At 43.2% G+C, this 24,606-nt stretch overlaps 1 protein-coding gene across 2 annotated transcripts in view; it reads right to left on the bottom strand.

Moving 5' to 3' along the window:
- LOC118399934 (interleukin-17 receptor D-like) overlaps positions 1-24,606 on the bottom strand; it is a 61,692-nt gene that overhangs the window by 13,086 nt on the left and 24,000 nt on the right. The window contains exons 2-4 of one of the 2 annotated variants that reach the window (XM_035796166.2): positions 10,685-10,774; positions 6,684-6,750; positions 5,772-5,897 (exon numbers count right to left, since the gene is read on the bottom strand). In XM_035796166.2, the coding sequence (XP_035652059.1) occupies positions 5,772-5,897; positions 6,684-6,750; positions 10,685-10,774 (283 nt within the window). The remainder of the gene's footprint in view (positions 1-5,771; positions 5,898-6,683; positions 6,751-10,684; positions 10,775-24,606) is intronic. The other variant, XM_035796167.2, reaches the window with a different exon arrangement.

Here is a 24,606-nt window from a genome sequence, read left to right on the forward strand (position 1 = left end):
TCGATGGGTTCAAGTCCGGGCTCTGGCTGGGTGACTCAAGGACATTCAGAGACTAGTCCCGAAGCCACTTCTGCGTTGTCTTGGCTGTGTGCTAAGGGTCGTTGTGCTATTGGAAGATGAACCTTCGCCCCTGTCGGAGGTCCTGAGCAGAGTTTCATCAAGGATCTCTCTGTACGTTGGTCCATTCATCTTTCCCTCGGTCCTGACGAGTCTCTCAGTCCCCGCCACTGAAAAACATCCCCACAGCATGATAATGCCACCACCATGCTTCACCTTAGGGATAGCTCCAGGGTTTCCTCCAGACGTGTTGCTTGGCATTTAAGCCAAATAGTTCAATTTTGTTTTCTTCAGACCAGAGAATCTTGTTTCTCATGGTCTGAAAGCCCTTTAGGTAACTTTTGGTGAACTCCAAGCGGGCCGTCATGTGCCTTTTACTGAGGAGTGGCTTTCGTCTGCCCACTACCATAAAGGCCTGATTGGTGGAGTGCTGCAGAGATGGGAGAGCCTTCCAGAAGGACAACTATCTCCACAGAGCAACTCTGGAGCCCTGTCAGATTGACCATGGGGTTCTTGGTCTCCTCTCTGACCAAGGCCCTTCTCCCCTGATTGCGCAGTTTGGCCGGGCGGCCAGCTCTAGAAAGTCTTGGTGGTTCCAAACTTCTTCCATTTAAGAATGATGGAAGCCAGTGTTCTTTGGGACCTTCAACACTGTAGAAACGTTTTGGTACCCTTTCCTAGATCTGTGCCTTGACACAATTTTGTCTCGGAGCTCTACAGACAATTCCTTCGACCTCATGGCTTGGTGTCTGCTCTGACATGCACTGTCAACTGTGGGACCTTATATAGTGACTTTCCAAATCACATCCAATCAATTGAATTTACCACAGGTGGACTCCAATCAAGTTGTAGAAACATCAAGGATGATCAATGGAAACAGGATGCCCCGGAGCTCAATTGAGTCTCATAGCAAAGGGTCTGAATACAAATGTAAATAAGCGATTTCAGGTTTTTTTCTCTGTTTTAGCTTTGTCATTATGGGGTATTGTGTATAGATTGACGATGGAAAACATGTATTTTAAGCAATTTTAGAATAAGGCTGTAACATAACATAATGTGGGAAAAGGGAAGGGGTCTGAAAACTGAATGCACTGTAGTTTTGTCTTCATCTTTCATGACTCAATAAGTAGATCTTACATGCAATTATTTTTGACTGCATACCAAGCATTGTGTAATTGGATTTAACCTTATAGCACCAAGTTAAAAAAGGTATTTGCACAGAGAACTTCCATATTTTCCCTTTTTTTGTTATATCATAAATGGATTATTTTCAAAAAAATCTGACATATACTGATTGCCAAAAATATTGGAACAATTACATTTTTTGTTGTTGTTTTGGATCAGTGTGCCAGCACTGACTTGAAATGATTAGGAGGTGAAACTGCAAACTGTCAGCTTTAATTTGAGGGTATTTTCATCCACATCGAGAGAACCGTATAGACATTTTTGTAAGTAGTACCCCCAACAGTAGGGGACCAAAAAGTATTGGGGACAATTCACTTGTGTGTATTAAAGTAGGAACAAGTTTTGATTACGAGGGGTTATGATGTGTGATTCATTCCGTACCATCCATAATCACGGTAGCATCCACATTAATGTCAAAGTGTTTAGCAACATATATTCATATATACAAAAAAAAAAAGTGGCTCCAAAATGAGACAAAACATTATTTACCATTCAATTATTTTGGGCACAAAATAATCTGTGTGCAAGCTTGATGTAATTATGAATATGGGACCAAATACTAAACTTATGACTACTTTAACATACAGTTGAAGTCGGAAGTTTACATACACCTTAGCCAAATACATTTAAACTCAGTTTCACAATTCCTGACATTTAATCCTAGTAAAAATTCCTTGTATTAGGTCAGTTAGGATCACCACTTATTTTAATGTGAAATGTCAGAATAGTAGAGAGAATGATTTATTTCAGCTTTTATTTCTTTCATCACATTCCCAGTGGGTCAGAAGTCTACTTACACTCAATTCGTATTTGGTATCATTGCCTTTAAATTGTTTAACTTGAGTCAAACGTTTCAGGTAGACTTCCACAAGCTTCCCACAATTGTTGGGTGAATTTTGGCCCATTCCTCCTGACAGAGGAGGGGTGGCAGGGTAGCCTAGTGGTTAGAGCGTTGGACTAGTAACCGGAAGGTTGCAAGTTCAAATCCCTGAGCTGACAAGGTACAAATCTGTCGTTCTGCCCCTGAACAAAGCAGTTGTTCCTAGGCCGTCATTGAAAATAAGAACTTGTTCTAAGCCGACTTGCCTAGTTAAATAAAAGGTCAAATATAAAATAAATAAAAGAGCTCGTGTAACGGAGTCAGAATTGTAGGCCTCCTTGCTCACACATGCTTTTTCAGTTCTGCCCACACATTTTCTATAGGATTGAGGTCAGGGCTTTGTGATGGCCACTCCAATACCTTTACTTTGTTGTCCTTAAGCCATATTGCCACTACTTTGGAAGTATGCTTGGGGTCATTGTCCATTTGGAAGACCCATTTTGCGACCAAGCTTTAACTTCCTGACTGATGTCTTGAGATGTTGCTTCAATATATCCACAATTTTCTTTCCTCATGATGCCATCTATTTTGTGAAGTGCACCAGTCCTTCGTGCAGCAAAGCACCCCCACAACATGATGCTGCCACCACCTGTGGGTCACGGTTGGGATGGTGTTCTTTGGCTTGCAAGCCTCCCTCTTTTTCCTCCAACCATAAGGATGGTCATTATGACCAAACACTTCATTTTTTGTTTCATCAGACCAAAGGACATTTCTCCAAAAAGTACAATCATTGTCTCCATGGCCAGGTGCAAACCGTAGTCTGGCTTTTTTTATGACTGTTTTTGAGCAGTGGCTTCTTTCTTGCTGAGCGGCCTTTCAGGTTGTCGATATAGGACTCGTTTTCCTGTGGATATAGATACTTTTGTACCTGTTTCCTCCAGCATCTTCACAAGGTCCTTTGCTGTTGTTCTGGGATTGATTTGCACTTTTCACACCAAAGTACGTTCATCTCTATGAGGCAGAATACGTCTCCTTCCTGAGCGGTATGATGGCGTTGGTGTTTATGGTGTTTATACTTGCATACTATTGTTTGTACAGATGAACATGGTGCCTTCAGGCGTTTGGAAATTGCTCCCAATGAGGAACCAGACTTGGAGGTCAACAAATGTTTTTTTCTGAGGTCTTGGCTGATTTCTTTTGATTGTCCCATGATGTTAAGCAAAGAGGCACTGAGTTTGAAGGTAGGCCTTGAAACCATCCACAGGTATACTGCCAATTCACTCAAATTATGTCAATTAGTCAATCAGAAGCTTCTAAAGCCATGACAATTTTCCAAGCACCATCAAATTGGTGTATGTAAACTTCTGACCCACTGGAATTGTAATACAGTGAGTTATAAGTTAAATAATCTGTCTAAACAACTGTTGGAAAATGTACTTGTATCATGCACAAAGTACATGTCCTAACCGAGTTGTCAAAAATATAGTTTGTTAACGAGAAATTTGTGGAGTGGTTGAAATAACGAGATTTAATGACTCCAACATAAGTGTATGTAAACTTCCGTCCGTCCGTCCGTCCGTCCGTGTGTGTGTGTGTGTGTGTGTATATATATATAAATGCCATTTAGCTGATATATATATGTGTGTGTGTGTATATATATCAATACTTTTGGTCCCCTAAAATGGAGGGACTATGTACAAAAAGTGCTGTAATTTCTAAACAGTTCACCCAATATGAATGAAAATACCCTAAAATGAAAGCTGACAGGCTGCACTTCAGCCTCAGGCATTGTATAATTACAGAGCCAAAACAACAACAAAATGGTGCCACTGGCCCAATACTAGGAGCTCACTGTATCTCACATGTAAAGGACCATCTAAAAAAGAGCAACTATGTGAATAACACATGTTTTAACCCAAAAATGTCAGATAAAACCCAAGGTCACAATATGTTACCGTTAGCAACTGTACTTTAACTTCTAGGGTAACTTCCATAAAGCACAAACAATGTTAACTGGGGCCCAAAACAATGAATAAAAACATTGCGAAAACATGACCCAAGTACAAATTTTGTGAGGAAAATGTAAATCCTAATCATGAAGCGGATGTTGTTTGTGAAGTTAGTAGGAGTCCACACACATTAGCTAGTCACACACACACTTGAGGTAAGGGCATAGTATCAAACATGTTTTTATGAGAGACCATAATTTGAGCTGGCAGGAGAAAGAGGCTGTGCCCTGGCAGAGGACCACATCTGGGTTCAAAAACCATTTGAAATCTTTCAAATACTGTGTGTTTGTTTTAGCCTTTCTGGAGTACCAGGTGGGCAGGATTTGCACTTTTAGGACTTCTCCATTTATTCATAGCAACAGGCAAGCTCAAGCAAGCACAGCTAAGCATTTGAAATGTATTTTTAATAGTATTTGAACCCAGGTATGCAGAGGACAAGAGAGAGGGTGTCTGCGTGCCAAGGAAGTATTCCCGTGCCCTTCAAAGTGTGCCAGCGCACCTCCCACGTTAATTACATTTCTTCCTTATCAGTCCGAGGCATCAGCAGAGGCAGAAAACACACATTCCCTGTGGCTTCTATTACCACTGTGGGGAGCGGAGGCTGTGTGTGTGTACGCATAGAAGCTGAAAGAGCCTCCTCTTTGTGGTGATGGTAACTCTACACCTCCTCTACTCCGTCCTTTACCTCTTCTACCGCCACACAGATACCATTAGCCTCACCGTCACCACGTCAGACACAGAGGAGAGAGAAAAAACTGCAAGGAAAAAGCTGTCAGACAGGTTGGGCTGTCTTCCGGAGTGTTTTTTTTTCTTCCCCCTGGCGTCGGTAGCTTCAGCTTTCTAACTACTTGATTCAAAGTAGGAAAGATTCCCCCCCCTCCCTCTTTCTCGCTCTTCTGCCCTTTCAGTTTATTTTTCCTAGTTCTTTCTTTAACCCTCTACCTGAGCAATGGTGCCCCTGTCCTAGGGATTAACCCCTGGAGAATAACAGGCTACATTGTCATGAGGATCAGCCATGGCTTCAGCAGTGCCTCAGTTGACAGAAGAAGAGGAAGCCTCCCTTTCAGTCTTGCTCTCTGTCACACACCCGCACATATAGCATGCCAACAGAGACACTTAAGACACACACACACACACACACACAAACATATCAGTGTTGTTGTGTAAGATATGGATCCCTTCCTCCCCTCTTCCCTCTGATGGGCAGATCCCTGACTGTCAGGGTAGCAGAGTAAGCCTACTGGGGGAAGGTAAACTGCCCTGGGTCATTGATGAGGACAGGCACAAAAACACAGCACAGTACAGGGCTTTGAAGATGAGCCTTTTCTTTACCCTCCTATTCTCGAACCTCTTACCTCTACAAATGACTCTCCGTGGTCTGAGATACTGAAGATAAACATAAACGACTCCTGTGTGCAACCAGGTGTAGGAAGCACACGTGTCTTTCCGCACACATACAGAGGGCTTTAAAATGTTAGTGTCTCCCAGATGTAATATGATCTACCCAAAACAATCTTGGTGGAAACATTTCAAAGTAGGTCAACCACTAACTTCTGGGTAGAGATTTCCGCACACTAGGAGTGACTGCTCAACTCTAACCTCAGACACTGGATTCGATTTTGCCCGTTGATCTCTGGTCCGTATAATGACTATTTTATCATATGGAAGAATTTAAAATGCGTAGGGCATATGGTTCATACCTAGAGGGCTGGTCATCCAGTGGACCACCACAGCAGCCTGGCTGTCACAGGAGAGGTGGCTGAATGTCATATTGTTCACCCCATGGATGGCATGCTTCCCCAATGGACTCCAGTTCACAGAGCAGTCTGGCGGAGGAGAACAGAGGAGGAGACGACAAGAAAGAGGATATCAGAGTTAGAGTATGCTAATGACGGAGAGGAGAGGTAGTTGATTTTTTTTTTTTAAAGTCAAAACAACCTTAGTCACAATTAAATTTGTTTACAGTGTTGAGTCCTAAAATTAGACTCCCTTCCTCTTCTACCACACAGAGAATCACCCCCAAATCACACCTTAAAGAGAAGAAAGAGGATGGATCACAGTGCGTGGTTAAGATGGGAAGCTCAGAACAGGGCTCCCTGGATGAAGACTAATGGACAGGTGAGTGGGTGAGATTCTCTCGGAGCCAAGCCTGGGGACAAGAATGTGCAGCCATGTAAGGAGCTGTCCCCTCCTCTCCCATCTCTTTTGACTATGATCCCTATGTCCTCTCAGGTATAGGAAGAGGAGCAGTGGGCTGTGTCACACACACCCCCTGGCTCCGAGCTGCAGTCGATTGTGATGCTAAACCAGAGAGGGGCTTTTCAGAAAAGCTGTTCCCTCTGACAGTCATGGATAATAGCAGCTGACTGCTGGGGTGGTGGGTGGGGGAAAATCAGGATTTGTTACAGGAGAGAAAACGTTGACTTTGAGATATTAACTTCTTGTTGGTGGAGGGTCTGAGACATAATTGGCAACTAGAGGTGGTAAAAGGTCAACTTCAGTATGGAATGGAAAGGGCAGGCAGTTTTCATGCAAGGCCATGTGAAATAGTGAACACATTGAGAGCGATAGCGAGAGAGAGAGAGAGAGCGGGAGAAAAAGCAAGGACTCACTGTCTGTTCGGAATGTGACCCCTCGCTTCCGACCATTCCCGTCAGAACTTGACTGGACCTGGAGCCCCTGCAAGAAAGAAAGATGGTGAAACCACAAGGACAACTGGCAGACAGTAATACACATCAATACAACCACCTCATGTTGCCGATGCTCAGACGGACAGGCTGCGGCCTCACAGGAATGCCAAGAAAACCAGCCTGAACAATAAATCCAAAGAATTACGTACTTACATGAAATATTGGATCAGTACACAATAACCCAGCAGTTGGAATACTGTTGTATTGCCAGCCAAACTGAAAGTAAGAGGGGCAATTCCACGGTAACGGAATTACGACGAGGTCTCTAGATTTTTCACTTTAAAATGTACTCCAAAGAAAAACTTCAGGTCACTTGAGTGACCCCAGTTCTCTTAAATTATGAGTGAGTCATCTTACAGCGGGATTCACCAGAATCTCCTAAATAGCTTGAAGAACCAAAATCGTACACGTCTGTCGGAGACAGGTCGAGTGGCGAATGAGGAAGCCCCTACCTTCATACTAAGAGCGCTATTCGCCTGCCCTCTGATCATCTTGAGCAAAGCAAACGTCCTCACACTCTTGCAAGTAGGGGAACGTGGTGAGATGTCTCCCTCATAATAAATCAGAGAGTCGGGGTTATGCAAGTAACCTCAAAGTTCTCTTTCAATTTTGTGTTAAAACATCTCACGGTGGGATATATGGCCAACTCTCGGATCTCACACGAGCTCGAAGCCAGGTAGTGCCAGCATATCAACCCTCAGCGGCTCGACACCGAGGGCAGTAGGCTCCAACAAATAGGTGCAGTGACGTCTCGTCGGTAGAACCTCGAAAGTAACAGGGGATGCCCAACAAGACGGATCGCAAATACCCTGTAAGGAGATGACCTTGGACAGTGCCATACCCCTGGTGGAGTGAGCCCATAGGCCCTGCGGAGGCAGTAAGCCCTTGCTATTATAGGGCCAATATATTAGGTTTCACAATGCAATGTGACAATTGTTGACGAGAAGAGGGAGGTGCACGGGCCAAAGAGTTGGACACACTTGTGCAAAGCTCTCATCCCATCCAAGTATATGCGCAATGAGCGTACTGGACATAGAAAAGGCGGCAGGGTGGAACGCCACAAGCGCCAAGGCGAGACGATTGTAATTGCTGCTACCCTTAGGCATAAAGGCGGGGTTGGGCAAATATGTAACCTTGGAAAAGCCCTGGGCAAACTGTAGGCACGAATGGTGAACGAACCGTGCTCATTCACTCACTTTGTGGATGTAAGGATGACCGGCAGAGCGTCTTAAAAATGGAGAGATGCTTCATCTCCACGCATTCCAGCAGCTCAAAAAAAAGCCAGCTGTGAAATAGCCTCAAGCACAATTGACAAATCCCATGACGGGACTAAATGCCTGGGAACTGGACGTAAGCAACATGCCCCAATCATGAAACAACATAACGGGGGAGGGGTGTCCCACAGTGTCCTTTCCAAAGCTTACAGGCTTACATGACAGGCCGAGATAGACCTTAACAGTGACGAAAGCCTTCCCTCTGTCCAAAAGGTCCTGCAGGAAGCATACAACCTTGCATACAGAGCATTGGTAAGGAATGATCCCCTTTTCAGTCACACAACTTGTCAAAATGAATCACTTATTTCCATACAATGAGCATGTAGGAGGGGCCTTAGCAAGCCTCCCGCAACCAGATTTAACCTCTCACGGGCCAGGCCCAAAGGGCCATGGTTTCCAGGTGAGGTTGGATTTTTTTAAATAAATAGCTTTGTTCACTTGGGTCAGCAGAGTACTCTAACAGGAGTTGCCAAGGCTCACCTTATAGCAGAAGAATCATCTCGGCTATCCAGAGCTTGCCTTGCCATCGATGGGCTACCAAGATGAGAGATGAGCCTTCTTCCCTCACTCTGGCCAGAGTGGGGAGTACGAGGCCGAGGAAAAGCCTTGAAGTAAAATCCTCGGCCAAAGGTGTGCTAGAGCGTCCACCCCCAGTGGTGCGTCTCCCGCTAGCGCAAAGAAGAACGAGCAGTGCATGTTTTGTTGAGACGCAAAGAGATCCGTTTCACCACTTAGGGAAGGAGTCTCCAGTCCGCGTGATGGGGATTCCCTCCGGACAATAAGTCTGCTCCTATGTTCAGTATGCCCAAAACATGAGTCGCATGTAGAGACAGTAGATGTGCTCTGCTCAGCAGAATAATCCTGACGGATAGTCTAAGCACATGACATGAGTGCTACCCTGGCTGTTGATGTACGCCACTACAGTCGTATTGTCCATTCTGATCAAGGCGTGATTTTTTTCATTGAAAGAAGCACTGTCAGCAATTCAAGGTCATTTATGTGAGCAATATGGAGATGAGGCCCATACGCTGTTTTTTTGCATTTCCCTGATGACCTGCGCCCCAGCCCGTGACCGACACATCTGTCGTCACCACTACTCCTAAGGGAATGCCAGGAACTTTTCCAGTGACTAAGAGTTGAAAGACATGCGGAAGTCACCCCTCTGGTGATTGAAAGTGACACCTTATACACAAATGTTGGGCAAAACACCCAACGCTGGTGAATGATGGCTGACAAGAGGTAAGTTTGATAGTTTTCCAGTAGAGAAACTAGCTAACCAACTAGCTAGATAATCAACTATGGATTTCAATATTGAAATTGAAGTAGCTATTTGTTATTCTGTTATTAAAAGCAGGCTATTGATAAGGGCAAGCGAGGTTAATGTTAGCTATCTAGCCATGTGGTTTAACCAAAGCCAAGGTGGTTTCGCTTTTCTACACAACTCTGGTTTAACTAAGAGCATTGTACCTAAGTCGAGGAGCTTAGTAGAGGAGGAGGATTTGCATGACTGGGTGGCAGAAGAGAGGTAGGTTGAGAACAGACAGGGAAGAGGTCAGTGACTGAGAAGGGGGAGCCAACAGACGTCAGGCTCGGAATCAAATGATAGCGGTTTACAATGTTGGCTAACCACACACAATTTGAAGTTGTTCTCTGCTCAGCTGACAGAGACAAGAGGCCATTCTGTTCCAAGTAGGGTACCTTGGCTTTCCTCTATACACAGCACTCTGGGGACTTCCTGTAGGTAACCAGGTCATACACCAATCATCCCGTAACTTAATCATTAGTGATACTGAGTGTTCCTCCAATTTCTTTGATGCTGTATGAAGACATTGTGCACAGGACATTTGTCACATAGAGAGGATGACCAGCTTCTGTCTATTGGTTAGAAAGATGCTTCTATACTATATGGTGGGACATTGTGTCTGTAAAAATGTATCTTGTATAATAACCATCATATCGAAGTAAACTTGGGATGAAAAGTGTGGTCCTCCCATTTACGACTCTGGAAACCATGCAGTTCATTAGGCTACAGATTATTTATTTAAAGGTGAAATCAAATAAAAAATAAATGATTTCACTGGATGGTGAAAGTGCTCAGTATGAGTTTGACGCTCCTTTCGAATAAATGTCAAAGGTCTTATTCTGGTGACATGATGATCTTTGATGCCGTTTGACAAATACAAATATTATCCATAATAATCTCATCATAACCGACCCGCAGTGCCTACCCCGCACTGTAGGCCTTTCAGCAAGCTGTTGGCTCGAGGGCACGTGCCAACACCAGAGTAGGCACAGGCAACAGTTTGTAACAAAACTATCGTTCAAGTTGACAATGCTGGCTTCTACCTCATTGCCCTGAGAGGACTCCAGGTTTGGACCATTGAATCGCCAAGTCTTCTTATGCCTTTCATACACAATTTAGCACATACTGTATCGCTCAACCTTCCTCAAACTCCAGTGCCCGACATTTGTTTACCTTTTTACCCATGTCTAAGGATTTTAAAATTGAGAATTCAACTCCATACTAAACCTAATTCCATATCCTGTATTGTTGTGCACTCTATAGATGATGCCCCGCTGTAAGAACCTGGAGATATTCACTGGTTCTGAGGGAGGTGACATGGACATGAAACAGTGCCAGGGACACACCTTCCAGCACTTCCTCTGTCTGGACAGCAGCCAGGGTGTGGTCAAGACATCTGCTGCAACTTCATCTTTAGTGTGCAGGCTCTGCTGCACCTGGGGGTAAAAGGTATGGCAACACACTCAACAGTCATGTATGCTTAAACATACTTGTATGCTCATTTGTGTTTCTGGGGGCAAAATATATATATTTTTTTAAATAATAAATAAATATATATATAAATATATAAATACATATATATATAAAAAATAATTATTTACAAAGGCAGTAGGGATGTTCTCTGTTGATAAATCTGTGAATTGGACCATTTTCAAGTCCTGCAAAGCATTCTAAATGTAACGAGTACTTTTGGTTGTCAATGACAATGTATGGAGTAAAAAGTGCATTATTTTCTTAAGGAATGTAGTGCAGTAAAAGTAGTTAAAAATAAATAGTAAAGTACACTTTAGTTCTTCAAAGTATTTTTACACCACTGCTGTTACTACAATTTAAAAGGTGAATTCTACAAAATAAGGAAAACGCAATGTAGCCTAGTGGTTAGAGCATTGGACTAGTAACCGAAAGGTTGCAAGTTCAAATCCCTGAGCTGACAAGGTACAAAATCTGCCGTTCTGCCCTTGAACACGCAGTTAACCCACTGTTCCTAGGCCGTCATTGAAAATAAGAATTTGTTCTTAACCGACTTGCCTAGTAAAGGTTAAAAATAAATAAATAAATAAAAAATAGACCCTACAGTTGTCGGGATGGGGATCGGCTGCCTGGCTGTATAACTGGCTGACTGTATAGTAGGGCCGGGAAGATTACAGTATCGCAATATTTTTCCCAGTGCAAAAATTCTAGCAAAGTGGACCAAACTCTGGTTCTTGTGTATGATAACTTGTGGAAATAAATACATGGCTCTGGATGACAACATGATGTATGTTTCAAACATTAGGGCTGTTTTCCAAAATAAGTTAAATTCACTTCGTGTTTTGTTTCCTTGCCATGCTACTAAATAGTCCTGACCCTACTGTATAGCTGACTGACAGTCTGGATAGCTGGCTGGCACTGGCAGTATATCAAAGATCTTATCCATCCTGCCGTTTTAGAAAAGGATGCCCTTATCGCTGAGACAGAATGCCACACAATTAACCCCAACTAGGGAAATAGATTCATACAAAGCCTGGGAAACAATAACAGACCATTCAGACTAGAGGTTGACTGATTAATCGGAATGGCCGATTAATTAGGGACGATTTCAAGTTTTCATAACAATCGGAAATCTGTATTTTTGAGCGGAGATTTGACGATAAAAATATATATATTATTTACCTTTATTTAACTAGGCAAGTCAGTTAAATAACTGTTCAGGGGCAGAACGACATATTTTCACCTTCTCAGCTTGGGAATCCAGTCTTGCAACCTTACAGTTAACCTGTTACTCCTACCCCCTACTTTTTCGAACATTCTGTTAAAAATCGCGCAACATTTCAGCGCCCTGCTGCTCACGCCAGGAATATAGTATATGCATATGATTAGTATGTGTGGATAGAAAACACTCAGACGTTTATAAAACTGGTTAAATCACTGCTGTGACTATAACAGAACGTGCGTTTCATCGAAAAGTGCAGGAAAATCTGATCACTGAAAATGGAAATAAATATCCATGCGCCACTTCCAGGAATTGTTAAAGGTGAACCGAATTAAATGAGGTCGAGGTTGCAGTACCTACAGCTTCCACACGATGTCTAGAGTCTTGTCATTTGCTTCGGCTTTGATTCTTGGTCAAACCGAATCAAGGGAACCGATTCCCTCCGGTCTCCGACCGGATGTTTTGGTTGAGATTTCTCCTGACATTTTTTCCCAGACAGACACCTATAGAATTGACATCGCCTCCTGATGAATTTTATCGCTTATTAACGTGTAGTAATACCTAAAGTTGCATTACAAAAGTATTTCGAAGTGTTTTGTGAAAGTTTATCGTCAACTTTTTTCATTTTAAAAAATGACTTTACGTTATGAAACGCTATTTTTTTTTCGTTTATCACACAGTCTTCATAGATCGATATCTAGGCTATATATGGACCGATTTAATTAACCAAATTTAACATGTTTCATTATTTCCTTGAGGCTAAATTGATTATTATATTACGTTAAAATAAGTGTTCATTCAGTATTGTTGTAATTGTCATGATTACAAATAAATATATATATATTTTTAATATATATTAAAAAAATAATAATAAAATTAAAATAATTTGTATTATATTTTTTTTATATAAAATCAGCAGATTAAATCGGTATCGTCTTTTTCGGTCCTCCAATCGGTATCGGCGTTGAAAAAAAAAATCTACATTGGTTGACCTCTAATTCAAACCATAGTAAGCCTTGTTACTTTGAGGCCTATGGTAGTTAAATGGAATCAAGTAAATACATGTAATGGAGCAGAATTTGCATCAGTTCATTTATTTACTTATCAAATTTACAAAACCCTGAGTCCTACCTTCAGATCCCCATGTGGAACTTGAGTTTTTGCAAAAATGTTCCATTGACGTCAATGCATGATTGTCTTGAACTTGCCTGTTCCTCTCAGGATGTGTATGGAGGCCCCCAACTAGTTCAAACCTTTCTCCCACCAACACACACTCCCAATCAACACACACATGGTCCCATCAACATACACAAACTCCCACCTCTCCCTGCCCCTACCCACAGATGTGGGCTCCCGAGTGGTGCAGCGATCTAAGGCACTGCATCTCAGTGCAAGAGGGGTCACTACAGACCCTGGTTCAAATCCAGGCTGTATCACATCCGGCCGTGATTGGGAGTCCCATAGAGCGGTGCACAATTGGCCCAGCGTCGTCCGGGTTTGGCCGGTGTAGACAGTCATTGTAAATAAGAATTTGTTCTCAACTGACTTGCCTAGTTAAATAAATTAAACATTTGTGTGTGTTTGGAGTGAAGCAGAAAGAGGGAGACCGGCTAGAGACTAGACCACCATGGCTGAACAGGAGAAGCCATTAACTGTGGTATCCACCTTCCACCACCATCCGTATCACTTCCATGTGTTCTTAACCCAACCATAACCTATTCATCAATAGATTTCCCAAAGGTCATACAGGAGAGGCTCCATCCTCTTAAACATGCTTTTCCACATTTCAACACTTTTCTTTCTCCCAGTCTCTCCATCCAACACTTTCGGCGAAAGACAGACCTCAGTCTTTTACGAGGAGCTGAAGATTAAGATTTGAAGTAAATGATCCTTAATTATTCTAATCCAATATACTGTATATCCCTATAGAGAACTCAAGTACTGTGCGTGTCAGATACTGTGTGCGTTTTAACCGGTCACTTGTGGTCAGGATGTGCTAGAAAAGGGCCACTCCGCTGAGGAATTGTTCTGGAAGCGAGCTCTGCCTACTCTGGGCAGTAAGGTTGCTGACCAAGACACCTTCTCCTGGAGAGGAAACTTGAGTTGTTGACCAATTTGAACCCTTTATTTTTGGAACTTTTTTGTTATTTTGTTAACAGCATATTTGAAGTATGGGTAGTTCTGTTCCGACCAATCTGAAGTGCATTATGCGACAGTACATAAGCCATGTAAAAACCTCAGGCTTGCAAGGCATTTGTTGAAGCGTGACCCTCCAATCGTGATGAATTTAACAACTGAACAAGCCCAAATCAAATGAAAAGCTTCTCTTTTTTTTTACGCGTGCGAACGAGCGTGTACACGCTGGAATTAGAATGCATGGTAGTAAATGAGAAAATAGACAGGCCGTGAGTGTTGATGAGTGTCAAATCTGAAAGTAAGTATATTCTCACGGCTATGCAACGCAGGAAAAAATATGAGGATAAATTGCCAGAATAGACTTTGTGCACTGTGACATCTGGAATTATGACATGTTTAGTTAGTGTCTATTTAGTGTTGATGATGATATTATTAATGCCAGTGGCAATAATATATATATTTGAAGACAGTAACGTTATGCCTGCCGGTGTTGAGTCGATCACAGGCATATAGCCTAGGCAGGCTATGGGCTGGGAAACTAAAGGAACTCCAATTTCAAGAGAGAACACTGTTAGTAGAAAGAACGAGACTAGCTAAATTCTTTATATACTGTTTAGAGCAGACCGGTAGGGTGGCTCCTGTAGGACGTAAGGAGAGTCAAAAAGGAACACACAATAATTCACACAAACTACATAGCGAACATAACAAATACAACTGTTTATTATGGGTGCTGGTGAGAATTACATTGGCATACGCTACACAGTGTATGTGAATTGATGTTCTCTGCTCTCGCCTGCAAATTTGTACTTGGTTGACAGCGTATATCTGGGTGATTTGGGCTTCACTCCTCTGAATTCAATCTTCAGAGCAAAGACCTGACATTTTATTGTGATTCAAATTCAAAAAAAAAAGGCACATTTTCGGCGGTAGCTACAAGGCTAACTACAAACTAACAAAATGTTTACTACCACAGAGAGGAAGGCGGTAGCTCCCCAATTTCTCATTTAGCAGGGGAATGAAGTGGTGCCTTGGGGTTTTACTTATGGGCTCCTGGGCCTGCCGTCCTGGGGTTTAACACTCTGCTCTCAGCAGGAGGCTGGAGGTCACATACAAACAGATGCAGCAACACACATGACAAACACACACAGTAGCATGCAATGAACCCTTGTCACCCACCTCACCTGTATCCAATCAGCAGTCTAACAGCCCCCTGAACACAGCATCACACCTCTGATACAGGCCGAGAGGTAGGTGTGTGTGTCTACGACACCCTCCCTCTCCCCTCTCTACACATTGGCCATTTACAACCCCCATATATAGGCCTTTGTTCCTGCGGCTAGATGATGTTGGTTTGGTCCTCCCTGCCTGCCTGGGGGATAGGGGGAGATGGGCACTCCCCAACCTCCTGCCAAATGTATGTCCATATTAGACATATATTTCTCTCAGATTACAGAGATGAAGAAGAACTACTGAATATAAGAGCAGCGTCAACTCACCATCAGTACGACCAAGAATATGACTTTCGCGAAGCGGATCTTGTGTTCTGCCTTTCACCCAGGACAACGGAATGGATCCCAGCCGGCGACCCAAAAAAATGACTATGTAAAAGAGGGAAACGAAGCGGTCTTCTGGTCAGACTCCGGAGACGGGCACATCGCGCACCACTCCCTAGCATACTTCTCGCCAATGTCCAGTTTCTTGACAACAAGGTTAATGAAATCCGAGCAAGGGTAGCATTCCAGAGGGACATCAGAGACTAACGTTCTTTGCTTCACGGAAACATGGCTCACTCGAGAGACGCTATCGGAGTCGGTGCAGCCAGCTGGTTTTTCAACACATCGCGCCGACAGAAACAAACATCTTTCTGGTAAGAAGAGGGGCGGGGGCGTATGCTTTATGGTTAACGAGACGTGGTGTGGTCACAACAACATACAGGAACTCAAGTCCTTCTGTTCACCTGATTTAGAATTCCTCACAATCAAATGTCGACCGCATTATCTACCAAGGGAATTATCTTCGATTATAAATCACAGCCGTATATATTCCCCACCAAGCAGACACATCGATGACTCTGAACAAACTTTATTTGACTCTTTGCAAACTGGAATCCACATATCCTGAGGCTGCATTCAATGCAGCTGGGGATTTTAACAAGGCCAATCTGAAAACAAGACTCCCTAAATTGTATCAGCATATCGATTGTGCAACCAGGGCTGGTAAAACCTTGGATTATTGCTATTCTAACTTCTGCGACGCATATAAGGCCCTCCCCCGCCCTCCTTTCGGAAAAGCTGACCACGACTCCATTTTGTTGCTCCCTGCCCTACAGACAGAAGCTAAAACAAGAAGCTCCCACGCTGAGGTCTGTTCAATGCTGGTCCGACCAATCGGATTCCACGCTCCAAGACTGCTTCCATCACGTGGACTGGGATATGTTTCGTATTGCGTCAAACATTGACGAATACGCTGATTCGGTGAGCGAGTTCATTAGAACGTGCGTTGAAGATGTCATTCCCATAGCAACGATTAAAACATTCCCAAACCAGAAACTGTGGATTGATGGCAGCATTCGCGTGAAACAAAGCGAACCACTGCTTTTAAATCAGGGCAAGGTGACCTGAAACATGACCGAATACAAACAGTGTAGCTATTCCCTCCGCAAGGCAATCAAACAAGCTAAGCGTCAGTATAGAGACAATGTAGAATCGCAATTCAACGGCTCAGACACAAGAGGTATGTGGCAGGGTCTACAGTCAATCCCGGATTACAAAAAGAAAACCAGCCCAGTCACGGACCAGGATGTCTTGCTCCCAGGCAGACTAAATAACTTTTTTGCCCGCTTTGAGGACAATACAGTGCCACTGACACGGCCCGCAACCAAAACATGCGGACTCTCCTACACTGCAGCCGAGGTGAGTAAAACATTTAAACGTGATAACCCTCGCAAGGCTGCAGGCCCAGACGGCATCCCCAGCCGCGCCCTCAGAGCATGCGCAGACCAGCTGGCTGGTGTGTTTACGGACATATTCAATCAATCCTTATCCCAGTCTGCTGTTCCAACATGCTTCAAGAGGGCCACCATTGTTCCTGTTCCCAAGAAAGCTAAGGTAACTGAGCTGAACGACTACCGCCCCGTAGCACTCACTTCCGTCATCATGAAGTGCTTTGAGAGACTAGTCAAGGACCATATCACCTCCACCCTACCTGACATCCTAGACCCACTCCAATTTGCTTACCGCCCAAATAGGTCCACAGACGATGCAATCTGAACCATACTGCACACTGCCCTAACCCATCTGGACAAGAGGAATACCTATGTGAGAATGCTGTTCATCGACTACAGCTCAGCATTTAACACCATAGTACCCTCCAAACTCGTCATCAAGCTCGAGACCATGGGTCTGACTGGCCGCCCCCAGGTGGTGAGGGTAGGTAACAACATCTCCACCCTGCTGATCCTCAACACTGGGGCCCCACAAGGGTGCGTTATGAGCTCTCTCCTGTACTCCCTGTTCACCCACGCCTCCAACTCAATCATCAAGTTTGTGGACAACATAAACTGTGGTAGGCTTGATTACCAACAACGACAAGACGGCCTACAGGTGAGGTGAGGGCCCTCGGAGTGTGGTGTCAGGAAAATAACCTCACATTCAACGTCAACAAAACTAAGGAGATGATTGTGGACTTCCAGGAAACAGCAGAGGGAACACCCCCCTATCCACATCGATGGGACAGTAGTGGAGAGGATGATAAGTTTTAAGTTCCTCGGCGTACACATCACAGAAAAACTGAATTGGTCCACCCACACAGACAGCATCGTGAAGAAAGCACAGCAGCGCCTCTTCAACCTCAGGAGGCTGAAGAAATTTGGCTTGTCACCAAAAGCACACAAACTTCTTCAGATGCACAATCGAGAGCATCCTGTCGGACTATATCACCTCCTGGTATGGCAACTGCTCCGCCCACAACCGTAAGGCTCTCCAGAGGGTAGTGAGATCTGCACAACGCATCACCGGGGGCAAACTACCTGCCCTCCAGGACACCTACACCACCCGATGTCACAGGAAGGCCATAAAGATCATCAAGGACAACAACCACCCGAGCCACTGCCTTTTCAACCCGCTATCATCCAGAAGGTGAGGTCAGTACAGGTGCATCAAAGCTGGGACCGAGAGACTGAAAAACAGCTTCTATCTCAAGGCCATCAGACTGTTAAACAGCCACCACTAACATTGTGTGGCTGCTGCCAACACACTGACAACTCCAGCCACTTTAGTAATGGAAATTGATGTAAAATATATCACTAGCCACTTTAAACAATGCTACTTAACATAATGTTTACATAACTTACATTATTCATCTCATATGTATACACTGTACTCTATCATCTACTGCATCTTTATGTAATACATGTATCACTAGCCACTTTAAACTATGCCACTTTGTTTACATACATCTTGCCTATGTCGCTCTGTACCATCACTCATTGATATATCTTTAGGTACATATTCTTTATCCCTTTACACTTGTGTATAAGGTAGTAGTTTTGGAATTGTTAGTTAGATTACTCGTTGGTTATTACTGCATTGTCGGAACTAGAAGCACAAGCATTTCGCTACACTCGCATTAACATCTGCTAACCATGTGTATGTGACAAATACATTTGATTTGATTTTTTATTAATTTATTTTCCCTTTTGTACTTGCACATCATTACAACACTATGAATATGAAAGACATATGAAATGTCTTTATTCTTTTGGAACTTTGTGAGTGTAATGGTCACTTCACTTGCTTTGGCAATGTTGACATATGTAACCCATGCCAATAAAGCCCTTGAATTGAATTGAGAGAGGGAGGGGAGACTCCAGGCACTCCTTACTTCCTTCTGATGTTCCTTCTTCTCTCCTTCTTTACCCCTGTGTGTCAAATGGCCTCAACAGTCAACTGGCATCTTAAAACTTCAAATGAACAGCTCAGGGTGAGAGGGGGTGGGGTGGTGGTGTGGTGCAATTAACTGGCTGTATCCCATGTGGCAGACCAGCGGGGTCCCATGTTGTTGGCTGAGCGTGAGGTAGATGGAGGGGAGGGTCAGGCCCCGGTCACACTGCTCCCTGAATATTATAGGGCTGTAGAGGACACAGGGGGGCTGGGCCGGACCGGACTAATAACATACCATACTCTCTGGTGCTGGGAGGGGAGGAAAGGGGTATAATTAGTTGTGGATCAACTGGTAATGCGGGCCCACAATTCCAACTAAAATCAATATAAATTTAAAATATAGATTTCGATTCATATAGTGCTTTTTCAACAGGTTGTCAACATGCTTTAGAGGACTCCTAACTACTACGGAATGAGTCCCAAGATCAAAACGAGACAAACCAGGAAGCTGTGGTTGAACACAATAGGAATATAGACAACGGCACTTATGCTACACCCAACCTGCACCACTATACAGACAACATGTGGGCAGCAGTAGCTTTGTAGCCAGGACAGGGTATGATCATAAGGAGTGCGCAAAATCTCAGTGGGGACTTGTCTGAATACAGCTCTGCAGCAGCAGGTAGACAGTATGTGAGGGCTGCTATCTACGGGCCAGACTTGGGTTCAAATACTTTCACGTTTGTAATTAGCCTGTCTCCAGTTCTCAATCAAGCACAGCTAAAGTATTTGGAATGATTTCAAATACAATATGAACCCAGGTCTGCTATGGGCGTCCTCCTCTCTAACTGCCGGAACCAGACTTATCAAAACCAGGTGTTCCTTCCTGCTCCTCTCTCCAGAATAACAATAATTATATCATCTGAGAGACAGCCGCTTCTCACGCACACACGCACGCCAGCCTTCTGCCCCGAGCCCAGCAAAACCCTTCAAGATGCTTGTTCGGTTAAAGGAACATGTGCGTCTCTCACCCTGTTAGGATATCGTTAAACACAGGCCTCTATGCTAAATCCACTCACAAGGACAGATGTTTAGGTTGGTCAAAATTATGTAGTTAAAAGCAAAAAGAGAACATATCGGTTGGTCACAGTTGTGCAAAGTGTTCAGAAGAGCCAAGAGGATTAAAGACAACTTGTTTCTCTTTCCGGCGTAATATCCTCACAACACGTGTAATTAATTGAAGAGGAGACAGCAGAATTGAGCAGATCCAGCATTATTACAGGTGGATATGGTTCCCTTTCAAAATCACCCATTAGCAGCTGAACATATAGAGACAACTCCACACAAACTAACTGAGAAATTCGTTAAAAAAAAAAGAAAAATTAAAAGGCAACTATTTCTTTGATCTCCTGCCTTCGCTCTGCCCCAATCCATTTCTTCTCCTGAACAGAGACTTTTATTTATTTTTTTACATTTTTTAAAGAAACATGTACACCATCATCTCTCATTTGGTAAATAGACTGCACGCCTCGTTGAGAGAAATCCCAAACACTGATTAATTACACTTAAATTACAGCTTCACCCTTGGGAGGAAGGAGGGAGAGATGAAGGGGAGGAGCAGTGGTGGAAAAAGTACACAATTGTCATTGAGTAAAAGTAAAAGATACCTTACTAGAAAATGACTAGTAAAAGTGAAAGTCACCCAGTAAAATACAACTTGAGTAGCTCTAAAAGTATTTTGTTTTAAATATCAAAAGTACATTTAATTACTAAACTATACTTTAAGTATCAAAAGTAAATCATTTAAAATTCCTTATATTAAGCAAAATAGGCGGCACCACTATTGTTTTTTTTACAGATAGCCAGAGGCACACTCCAACACTTACACATAATTTACAAATTAAGATTTTGTGTTTAGTGAGTCCGCCAGATCAGAGGAAGTAGGGATGACCAGGGATATTCTCTTGTTAAGTGTGTAAATTATAAAATGTTCCTGTCCTGCTGAACATTCATAATGTAAAGAGTACTTTTGGGTGTCAGGGAAAATGTATGTAGTAAAAAGTACATTATTTTCTGTAGGAATGTAGTGGAGTAAAATGAAAAGTTGGGACAATAAACAGTACAGATAAAATACTTTAGTACTTAGGTATTTTTTACTTAATTACTTTACACCACTGGGGAGTAGGGAAAGGGGGGGGGGGAGGCGAGGGAGAGGGTGGAGGGGGGCATAGGAGGGCAGGAAGAAGAGGTAGGGAGGAAAAGGGGAGGGGGGCAACTAATCTTACTGCCTGGAGGGAAGGAAAGAAAGACTTGCTCTTAATTAAAACCAGTAACATTTGTTGGTTGTGTCTTGTAAACTACAAATCACCCCACTTTTGAAAAGGGACAGGCAGACCTTGTTTGTGTGAGCAATATGTTAAATCAGAAATCAAATGGACAGCACAAATAGGAAATAAGAGAAAATTAAACCCATCTCAAGTAGGGGGAAAACAGCGCCACTGGCCGCCCCACCACCATTGTTTTTGGTGCAGAGTTTAGGAACTTCGAGCAGTATGACATTGCACACGCGATACAAGAGCACAATGTCGTCCAAGGGGTGGAATTTATCATCATTATTTTTTTTAACTGTTCGCAGTACCTTCGTTGTTGATGCAATACCGCAAATGGACGTGGCCGTTTCACCATGTTTCAACCTTTTACTAAAAGTATGATATATTTTGGCTTGAAGTCGGAAATCTGAAGTAGGAACTACGGAAATACGTGTCAATGATGTGTAAGTGTTTTTCGACTTACGTGTTAGTTATAGGGCTGGCTTTAGTTCATTTGGAACCACCTACGTACAAACATGTTAGCGCTAACACGTGTGGGCATTGTCACTAGTTACTGCATTGTCACTAGTTACCACAGCATCAAAGTCAAATTGGCTATATAGTACAAATTCATGACCAAAAATGTGCTTTTTGACTGCTGGGAGATGTTGGATGGGCTGATGCTGGTGAAATAGCAAGAGTTTACCTAGCTAGTAAGTAGCAGCTGCTCGCTAACTATACAAGTTTGGCTGGCTGGCGAGCTATAGTACTATCACCACCATAGTGATGTAAACATACGCAATGCTGGTCTTCAAAACAGGCAGGGTTTCTCTACAGAAATACACCTAGCTTGCTGGCCAATTTGATACAAAATGCTTCTAAGTAATAACCAAAACGTGCAAACAACAGTTCAGGTACACACTGAGGATGTATGCAAGTCATTAAAACGTGCTAAACCTCGCAAGGTTGCCGGCCCAAACTGCATCCCTAGCTGTGCCCTCAGAGCATGTGCAGACCAGCTGGCTGGTGTTCAGACATTATTCAAATCTCTGTAGGTCAGGCCTCTATACCCACCTGCTCCAAGATGTCCACAATCATCCCTGTGCCAAGAAAGGGTAAGTAACTGAACTGGATGACTACCAACCAGTAGTACTACCTTCCGTCATCAAGAAGTGCTTTAAGAGGCTAGTCAAAAGACCATATCACCTCCTCGCTTCCCGACACACTCAACCCTCTCCAACTCGCCTATCAACCTGAAAGCTCTATGGAGGACACAACCGCCATTACACTGCACAATGCTCTTACCCACCCGGACAAAAAACTGCATATGTGAGGATGCTGTACAGCTCAGCCTTAAATACCATAGTGCTCTATAAACTCATGGACCTGGGTCTGAACTCCTTCCTATGATGCTAGGTCCTGGACCACATGGTGAAGATAGGCAACATTACCTGACACAGATTATCAACATGGCGCCCCACAAGGGTGCATACTCAGTCCCCTCCTGTATGCATGTATGGAAGGTTGAACTCAGAAGTTCACATGCACTTACAGTGCCTTGCGAAAGTATTCGGCCCCCTTGAACTTTGGGACCTTTTGCCACATTTCAGGCTTCAAACATGAAGATATAAAACTGTATTTTTTTGTGACGATTCAACAACAAGTGGGACACAATCATGAAGTGGAACAACATTTATTGGATATTTCAAACATTTTTAACAAATCAAAAACTGAAAAATTGGGCGTGCAAAATTATTCAGCCCCCTTAAGTTAATACTTTGTAGCGCCACCTTTTGCTGCGATTACAGCTGTAAGTCGCTTGGGGTATGTCTATCAGTTTTGCACATCGAGAGACTGAAATTTTTTCCCATTCCTCCTTGCAAAACAGCTCGAGCTCAGTGAGGTTGGATGGAGAGCATTTGTGAACAGCAGTTCAGTTCTTTCCACAGATTCTCGATTGGATTCAGGTCTGGACTTTGACTTGGCCATTCTAACACCTGGATATGTTTATTTTTGAACCATTCCATTGTAGATTTTGCTTTATGTTTTGGATCATTGTCTTGTTGGAAGACAAATCTCCGTCCCAGTCTCAGGTCTTTTGCAGACTCCATCAGGTTCTCTTCCAGAATGGTCCTGTATTTGGCTCCATCCATCTTCCCATCAATTTTAACCATCTTCCCTGTCCCTGCTGAAGAAAAGCAGGCCCAAACCATGATGCTGCCACCACCATGTTTGACAGTGTGGATGGTGTGTTCAGGGTGATGAGCTGTGTTGCTTTTACACCAAACATAACATTTTGCATTGTTGCCAAAAAGTTCAATTTTGGTTTCATCTGACCAGAGCACCTTCTTCCACATGTTTGGTGTGTCTCCCAGGTGGCTTGTGGCAAACTTTAAACAACACTTTTTATGGATATCTTTAAGAAATGGCTTTCTTCTTGCCACTCTTCCATAAAGGCCAGATTTGTGCAATATACGACTGATTGTTGTCCTATGGACAGAGTCTCCCACCTCAGCTGTAGATCTCTGCAGTTCATCCAGAGTGATCATGGGCCTCTTGGCTGCATCTCTGATCAGTCTTCTCCTTGTATGAGCTGAAAGTTTAGAGGGACGGCCAGGTCTTGGTAGATTTGCAGTGGTCTGATACTCCTTCCATTTCAATATTATCGCTTGCACAGTGCTCCTTGGGATGTGTAAAGCTTGGGAAATCTTTTTGTATCCAAATCCGGCTTTAAACTTCTTCACAACAGTATCTCGGACCTGCCTGGTGTGTTCCTTGTTCTTCATGATGCTCTCTGCGCTTTTAACGGACCTCTGAGACTATTACAGTGCAGGTGCATTTATACGGAGACTTGATTACACAGGGGGATTGTATTTATCATCATTAGTGATTTAGGTCAACATTGGATCATTCAGAGATCCTCACTGAACTTCTGGAGAGAGTTTGCTGCACTGAAAGTAAAAGGGGCTGAATAATTTCACGCCCAATTTTTCAGTTTTTGATTTGTTAAAAAAGTTTGAAATATCCAATAAATGTCGTTCCACTTCATGATTGTGTCCCACTTGTTGTTGATTCTTCACAAAAAAATAGTTTTATATCTTTATGTTTGATGCCTGAAATGTGGCAAAAGGTCGCAAAGTTCAAGGGGCCCGAATACTTTCGTTAGGCACTGTTGGTTGGAGTCATTAAAACTCGTTTTTCAAACATTGCACAAATTTCTTCTTATTAACAAACTATAGTTTTGGCTAGTC

Source organism: Oncorhynchus keta, chromosome 21, assembly GCF_023373465.1.
Source record: "Oncorhynchus keta strain PuntledgeMale-10-30-2019 chromosome 21, Oket_V2, whole genome shotgun sequence".
Taxonomy (NCBI): Eukaryota; Metazoa; Chordata; class Actinopteri; order Salmoniformes; family Salmonidae; genus Oncorhynchus; species Oncorhynchus keta.